We start from the raw sequence: 7,785 nt of genomic DNA on the forward strand, positions 1-7,785 counted from the left end.
AAATTAGTTCTAAAAATTATATGATTTAAATTTGAAATAAAGCATTTATTCATTTATAATAATTTTGAAATGATTTTATATTAAAACTTTAAAAATACACATGAATTAAGTTTACAAAAAAATATTATATTAATTATTTTCAATACTTCATAAATAATTGACAAAATATATTTCAATATGTGCTATATCTTTAATAAAAAATCTCAATGCATAAAGATAATTTATAGTATTATTTTTTGTATATTTATAACTGAATATTTAGTACTATTATTATTTTTTATTTTATATAGATTAAAACTATGGTTTTATATTTTATTGATATACATTGCATTTTTTTTAAAACGGAAGCATGATTCCAAAACAGAATCGTAAGCTTCCAACATGTTTTTAAAGAGAATATTTTAGAAACGTTTTGGAAGCGAGATTCCGCAAGCTTCCACAAGGTTCCGATTCCGATTCCGGTTCCGAAGCGGGAAGCGGACGTCCGATGAAGCTTCCGTGCAACGTAGGGTCCAACCAACACTAAATAAATAAATAAATAGTATCAATTAAGACCCTCTCTTCGCCTTAGAGGGTTTGCTAAACATTCTAAAACCCTACGCAAAAGCCTCCTCCTCCTCCGAGCTCCCGTTTCTTCGTCTCTTCTTCCTCCACTGAAGCTCGCTTCGATTCGAAACCATGGCGGCCGTACCGCGAGGCCTCATCTCTCGCTTCACTCAGCTTCTATCAATCCGGTCCACCACTCCTTCACCCTCACAATGTAGCTTCTATCTCCTCCGACGATTCAGCTCCGATGCTGAGTTGCTCACCGCTACTGGATCCGATATCACCGAAGCTCCGACTCGGATCATCGATGCGAAACCCGGAGAGATGTCTCCGGGATCGAAAAGAACAGGGATCATCGCCGTCAAGTGCGGGATGACTGCGCTCTGGGACAAATGGGGAGCTAGGGTTCCGGTTTCGATCCTCTGGGTTGACGACAACATCGTCTCTCAGGTCAAAACGATTGAGAAAGAAGGCATCTTTGCGCTACAGGTAAAAGAAAGATTCTCTCTTTGATTTTGGGTGGGGTTTGTGAATGAATCTCTCTCTCTCTCTCATGTGTGGTTTAAGTTAGATTGGGTGTGGGCATAAGAAGCCGAAGCATTTGACGATGCCTGAGCTGGGTCATTTCAGAGCTCAAGGTGTGCCGTTGAAGAGGAAGTTGAGGGAGTTCCCTGTGACGGAAGACGCGCTTCTTCCCGTTGGCACTGAGCTCGGTGTGCGTCATTTTGTGCCGGGGCAGTATGTTGATGTCACTGGGATCACTCGTGGGAAAGGCTTTCAGGTGATCTTTTTCGAACACAACTGTTGGAACTTAGGATAGGCAAGTAACCATGTGGTAGATAGAAAGCAATGGAGTGAGTGTGTTTGGTGTAGAGTAATGGATGTGTTGTTTGTTGATGTATTTTTGCAGGGAGTCATGAAAAGATGGAAGTTCAAAGGAGGGCCGGCGTCACATGGTTGTTCAAAGGCGCATCGAAAAGGTGGTTCCACTGGCCAAAGAGATGATCCCGGAAAGGTAACTGCTTCTTGTGAATTTTCTCCCAAAGCATTAGTTCACAAGAACTGACTTGTTGTTAAACACGTGGAGCAGGTGTTCAAGGGAAGAAAAATGCCTGGGCACATGGGTGCGGCCCAGAGGACAGTAAAGAACGTTTGGGTTTACAAGATTGATCCTGCCAGGAACCTCATCTGGGTGAGAGGACAAGTAAGTATCCCTCAAATGCCAGTCCTGGTCACTGGGTAGGTGAATAAGATTGTTAATCATCGTTGCTATTGCAGGTTCCTGGCGCAGAAGGGAACTTTGTGTTTATTAACGATGCGTGCTACAAGAAGCCAGACATCTCAAAGCTTCCATTCCCAACGTACTTAGCACCAGAAGACGAGGATCCATCAGAATTAGAACCCTTGGTGGCAGATCTAGGAGAAGTCGACCCATTTATGTTGGCAGAGTGATGTCGTTTTCATTTTTTTTTTTTTTTTTAACGTTTGTGCAAGACAAGAAGCTGAGGACGTGGAGAGTCAGTCAGTCCAGTCACAGAGCTAAAGCTGGGAAAAATTGTACTATTTCTCTTATTTTAGTTGTTTGGATGTATGAAACTGAAAACATGAAGAGAGAGAAATTGAGTCTCTCGCGCATTTGTTCAATCTTAGATGCTTTTAAGAGTTTGCAATAAGCAATGAAAGAGACAAAAAGGACTTTACATTTCATCTTATGATCCAATTTTGTAAGGCCTCTCTCTCTATATAAAGTAAACAACTCCCAATAGAATACAGTTTGCGTTCCTAATCTCGTTGACTTAGCCATGAATCAAGAACAGAACCTACGTCAATGCGCAGCCTGCGGGGAACAAGAAGCCTTCTTCACCTACGCCGTCAGAAAAAACAAGAATCTCCGGCGACTCTGCACCGACTGTTTACTCAGGGAGCATCGTAACCTCTTCTGCCCAATTTGTCTCGACGTCCCTCCTCCAGAAGAGAGCATCGTCTGCCTCAATTGCCCTTCCATCACCCACCTCGATTGCCCTCCTCGGCCGTCTTCCTCCGCTTCTCCCTTCACATGCCCGCCGTGCTCTGAACCCAATTTCTCCTTCTTCCCCAAATCTTCTCACTCGACGGTTCTTGACCAAGAATCAGCCGACGCTCTCGTGGCAGCGGCCATAATCTCGGCATTTTTGATGAACAACGAGGCGGCTGAGTTAAAGAAGGAAGCACATAAGAAGATCTTCGCAGCCAAAGAGGCCAAGAGGAGAGCTAAGGAAGCTTTGGCAAATCTTCAGGACCTTGTTCTCAAGCAAAAAAGCTTCGGAGATGAAGAATAGTAAACACATCCAAGAAAATATGATACTGCATTGCTGTTTTCGTTTGGAAACTGAGATAGGAGACACATTGCATTGCTGTTTCGCTTGCTGTTTTCTTTTGTTCTATCTTTATCATCAATATGACGGAAACCGGAAGAATGAATTAATCTTTAGAACCTAAGACTCTAAAAACAAGTTTCACAATCGGCTGAGTAGTTCTGCTAATAAAGAAACAAATAAGAGTTATTAGGCGTAACATTGATGTCGAGAAAATGGTGCATGGGGCCGAGAAGTGTTGAATTAAATTTGTCTCGATGATATTGCCAAGAAGAAAAAGCCGTTCATCGACATAGAAATGTCATATAATATCACACGTCCTTTTTTCTTTGTGCTCCAACTTGTTAGTTTCAAACTTAGTTTTTTTTTATTCTACCTGTTAAAACTCTTTATTACCAAAAGGCACTTATGATATTTTTTGTGTTTTTATAATGAAAGTTACTCCCGTAAAAAAAAGTTTTTGTTTTTAGAAAACCCTTTAAATTTTAATGATGAGATGCTTTTTTCTAAATATTTTTTTTTCTTAACTCACATTTCATATTTTTTTTACTTATGAGATACTGGATCTAAACTCTAAAATAACAAGCTTAACATAATAAAAATAAAAATTAACTAAAAATACACATAGTATTTGTTACTATTCATAAATATTTTTTTAACTTGTTCTTTCATGAACATATATTATACCAATCTGAATCCTCGTTATTACAAAATTAAGACATCATTACAATCAACTAGGCTTCATATCCTAGTCTACTTATTTATTTTTATTAAATATTATTTTTATAATTTTTCATTCAGCATATAATATATTATTAAAGACATTTATAAACGCAGCGACATTTTTCCTGTTTTTTTGGCCCAATACAAGTACCAACTCCGTTGGCATTTTTTCTCTTGCACAAATAGACACAACTTGAACCGGAACATGGAGCACTATGTGAAACATAACCTCCAGGAATCGTATGTTCCTTGGTATTTAGAATTTCAGTACAATTTTTGTTTCCATATGTTTCATTCGCCATTAACCCTGATAGAATATAACGAAGACATAAAAATATTAGTTTATATATCTTTAACAAGATAAAGTGTACGAGTATTATATATTTTATGATAGGTTGGACTGGTGAATAAACTCATAACAAGACTTTTACCGGTAAGTGGTTACATAATAGTTCAACAAGAAAGTAAGAAGAAGCAATAAGAGAAAGTGGTTAAAAAAACTAAGAAAATCATTTTAATTTTAGCTTTTGATCCTGTTTTTTTGATTGGTAACAATGAAAATGATACAATTTTTACTTAAATAGTAAAAAGTTACTAATCAAAACAATTATAAAGGTAAAAAAAAAACTAAAAACATCTATTTTTGTGAAACATATATATATATATATATATATATATATATATATATTGTTACGGTATATAATATTATATTTCAAAACTTCTATTAATTAGCAAAAATAAATTATAATCGAAGAAAACAAACAACTTTAATTTTTAAATAAAAAATATATTTTATAATTGTTTACATTCCCCTATCAGTTATACTAGAACAACGACGATCAATGTAATAATAGAGTTTGCTTTCTCTTGGTAGATTCAATAAGTAAACCAAAACGAAAATATTAAACTATGAAAAGATTTGTAAGCCTATTGTTTATGTTAGTGTCCTTATGTCACTATCAAGGTTTGAATTTAACATTAAACTGTGATGATTTTTTTTGGGTCTAAAACTGTTATGATTTGTACAAATATTACTATAAAACTGTATATTTTGTGTAAAATTAAATATTCAAACCTATTGCGATGATGATGAATGTAGCTATAATGGGACTCGATATTTGAAAGAGTTTCTTCATCTCAAGTGCTTTCAACAAATTGATAATGATTTTTGGGTCTATAAAAAACTAGTATATTAAGAAAACTTAAACGTATATCACCTTTTATACATCTAATTTAATTTATATACATCCTTAAATTTTGGTTTGACGGATGTGGCTCTCCATTGATTTCTGTTTTTTCTAAAATTATTTTTTTAAGATTTACAACTACATTTTTTTTTTTTTCAACCCCACAATTAAAGCACAATACAATTTTTCATTGGTGACTTAGTCTAGAGGATAAAAGTTTTCTAAAAAAAATTAAAACATGTTGAACATGCTAAAATATGAATCTCGCCATTTAAAATATGTGATAACAAAATAAAATAAGGAAACACCAAACCTATCTCGAAAAAAGGAGTACTCATTCACCAAATTGGATAAAACGACATGTTTCTCTCCTTTATTGGTTAATACACCAAACCTATCTTGAGAACATCTACCCACCCACAGAAAACCCAAAGGAGCTTAGTAGGGGCGGATCTACTTACATAGAAGGTGGGGCATTTGCCCTATAGTAATTTTATAAATTTTTGTTTGTAACAAAATTTTGAATAAAGGAATCTAGCATATTTGGTTAAATTGGGACAATAGTGCTACATCCTCTTACGTGTGACCATATTTTTCTCTCATCTTTTATTTTATTTATGTTGTTATTGTTATGTTTACGTGTCTCATGATTAGTTTTCATTCTCATATTTTTATTTTTATCGTTTCTTGTTATATTAGTTATGTATGTCTAATTTGATCAGCTTTGTTTTGTTTATAAATATCAATCTTGAATTACAAATATTTTTAATCTGTTTTCTCTTTTTCTAGAAAAATAAATAGTTATGTTTTATGCATATTAAAACATATTCCATCTGATAATAATACATTATTTAATATAATTAACTATTTTAATATTTTGGACCAATTGTAATTCAAAAATACAATTATTTTTAAAAGATTAAAATTTTCCATTATTAACTCATATAATATGTATTGAAATATAAAATAAATCTCTTAAAAACAATTTTTCTTTTGATAACAAGACATTCACAGGTTCATATTGACTCTATAAACTAAAGTGGTAACTCCGCATCCATGTGAACGACGAAGGTTGTTTCCTAGCACTGCGTGCTAAGCTATCCGCCTATTGGTTCTCCGTTCGAGGTACATGAACGATATCTGAGTTGAGGAAACTTCCTTGTAAAAACTTGATATCTTTCAGATAACTTTCAAATGCTGGCCATTCTTCTGGTTCGAAACCATATTCACCAATTGAGAACAATCCATGGCAAACGTAACCTGAATCTGTCTTAAATTCTTCATACATTCCATTGTCCAAATCAAAGCCTCCACCTCCAAATGAAGAGGTGAAAGACATACCCTTACATTCCTTGCCCCTAATAAACCATCAAAACCCGGTAGGGTACTATAACAGCCTTGTCCTGAAAATAATTCATTATCTTTCCATGAACCATCAATAAAGCACCAACGTCCTGACGTTACTAATGGGATTCTGTGAAGTTCCTTCTTTTGATCAGTGAGTATTTGTGCATCAGCCCAAAGTGTTGATTCCAATTCTGCTAATTTAAGTATTTCCCTTGGGCCAGTATCAAGATTACTAAATACTTTATTATTCCGACCTTCCATATATACCATAATATCCAAGAAAATTGATGGTCATTGTGGGAACCGAAATACGCACTGTCAATTTACGTTTAAATTAGGAAACTAAGAAAAACCCTAATTTCCTAGAGGTCCCGGATCTCTGGAGAGCCAACGACAAGTGACCAAATAGATGCAGAAATCACGAAGAGATAATAAATGAGTTTAGAGAAAATAGTAGATCTTATTTTGAATCCGCGTGAGAGCGTTGCGATCATTACAAGAGATCATAAAAGCTTTGGCCGCAAAGGCTGTCAGCGATTTACCTAGTTCTAGCAGCCTAAAAGCTCAAACCTAGTTGAGTCGCAGCTCGATAACAAAAGACGAAAAAGGTACATAAAAGGTTTTTGATTGATTCAGACTGAACCTTGTTAAAGGCTACCTATGTACCCCTTTCGAGGATCAAGCCAAACGTAGTTCAATTGATAGAGATGGACAAGAGATCAAATTGCCTGGGCGAGTTCGTCTAGTAATTGAGTGCCAGTCATAGAAACCGAACTTGTCGAGAATAAAGCCTAAAGTTTCTAAGTGCCGAGAATTCTGAGTCTAAAAGGTTGTCCTTCGTGCCTCTCGCCTAGGACTCCTTATATACTCGCTCCTAGGTCGGTTTACGTTTTTTCCTCTTCTGCCCTTAAGCCGTCTTAGCGTTTGACGAAAGCGTTTTCTTGATGACAAGGCAAAGGATTTTGAAGTTTGGGAGTATACAAGTATAGTATATGTACCTACTCCTCCCTTTTTTTTTACGAAAGAAAACGTTTGAACCGATACATTGAAGGGTTGTGTACATTTCTTCTTCCGTGGTTTAGACTGATCGACAATCTGGGTCGATTTAAAGACGTCGCTGGGACTGTGATTTGGTTTTGAGAAAATCGCTAGAAACAAATCGGTTTTAAGACGACGTTCATGTCTCTAGTTTTTTTCTCTCTTTAGGAAGTGAGCTGGATACGTGTGGTGATCGTTTCTCAATTTTTCGAGAGTTTAGATCAGTTTGCAAGATCTGGCTGAATAGTTATGGAACGATATGTCGAGACAGGAAAATTTGCATAAGACTTAGTTCGCTATACTATCCACCTAGGTTTTAAGTTCCCTAAAGTTCTATAGCAGTCTCAAAGGCGTTTTTATTTCTTAGTAATTTTCTACGAAACTTCCAAGTCTGATTTCAAAACTTTCAAGTCGGAAATACCTTAGTTCTCTCGAAAATTCGGGTTAGCCTCTTCTCCGTTTTGCTTGCTCAATTGCCCTTCTCTTTTTGTGTCTGTCTGCCCAATTCGAATAACAAGAATATTAATTCTTCCTGGACTTCTCAGCTTTCCTGGCCGCGTTTTGGCTGCTGCCAATATAGGTGATGAGGT

At 35.8% G+C, this 7,785-nt stretch overlaps 2 protein-coding genes and 1 long non-coding RNA gene across 3 annotated transcripts; 2 read left to right on the plus strand and 1 right to left on the minus strand.

Annotated features, from left to right (window-relative positions):
- Nucleotides 1-569: 569 nt before the first annotated feature.
- LOC106411286 (50S ribosomal protein L3-2, mitochondrial-like) lies at nt 570-2,258 on the plus strand. Its single transcript, XM_048744582.1, has 5 exons — nt 570-1,035; nt 1,118-1,327; nt 1,457-1,561; nt 1,637-1,750; nt 1,825-2,258. Exons 1-5 carry the CDS (start codon nt 679-681, stop codon nt 1,996-1,998), a joined length of 960 nt encoding a protein of 319 aa, XP_048600539.1. The 5' UTR covers nt 570-678; the 3' UTR covers nt 1,999-2,258.
- Nucleotides 2,259-2,332: 74 nt separating this feature from the next.
- On the plus strand, nt 2,333-3,002 carry LOC111208144 (E3 ubiquitin-protein ligase ORTHRUS 2-like). Its single transcript, XM_022706911.2, has one exon. It carries the CDS (start codon nt 2,349-2,351, stop codon nt 2,862-2,864), a length of 516 nt encoding a protein of 171 aa, XP_022562632.2. The 5' UTR covers nt 2,333-2,348; the 3' UTR covers nt 2,865-3,002.
- An 866-nt stretch (nt 3,003-3,868) lies between these two features.
- On the minus strand, nt 3,869-4,820 carry LOC125580280. Its single transcript, XR_007318051.1, has 2 exons — nt 4,699-4,820; nt 3,869-3,930 (listed from the first exon to the last, which is right to left on the minus strand). It is a non-coding gene; the product is annotated as an uncharacterized LOC125580280 (long non-coding RNA).
- Between the last annotated feature and the right edge of the window lie 2,965 nt (nt 4,821-7,785).

This window comes from Brassica napus, chromosome C1 (genome assembly GCF_020379485.1).
Source record: "Brassica napus cultivar Da-Ae chromosome C1, Da-Ae, whole genome shotgun sequence".
In the NCBI taxonomy this organism is placed as follows: Eukaryota; Viridiplantae; Streptophyta; class Magnoliopsida; order Brassicales; family Brassicaceae; genus Brassica; species Brassica napus.

Excerpts from the sequence above, each read along its gene's own strand:
- LOC111208144 (XM_022706911.2), top strand. The coding sequence starts at position 2,349 with ATGAATCAAGAACAGAACCTACGTCAATGCGCAGCCTGCGGGGAACAA.
- LOC106411286 (XM_048744582.1), top strand. The coding sequence starts at position 679 with ATGGCGGCCGTACCGCGAGGCCTCATCTCTCGCTTCACTCAGCTTCTA. Across the intron at positions 1,562-1,636 it reads AAAGAGATGATCCCGGAAAG|GTGTTCAAGGGAAGAAAAAT; the intron begins GTAACTGCTTCT and ends CACGTGGAGCAG. Across the intron at positions 1,751-1,824 it reads TCATCTGGGTGAGAGGACAA|GTTCCTGGCGCAGAAGGGAA; the intron begins GTAAGTATCCCT and ends TTGCTATTGCAG.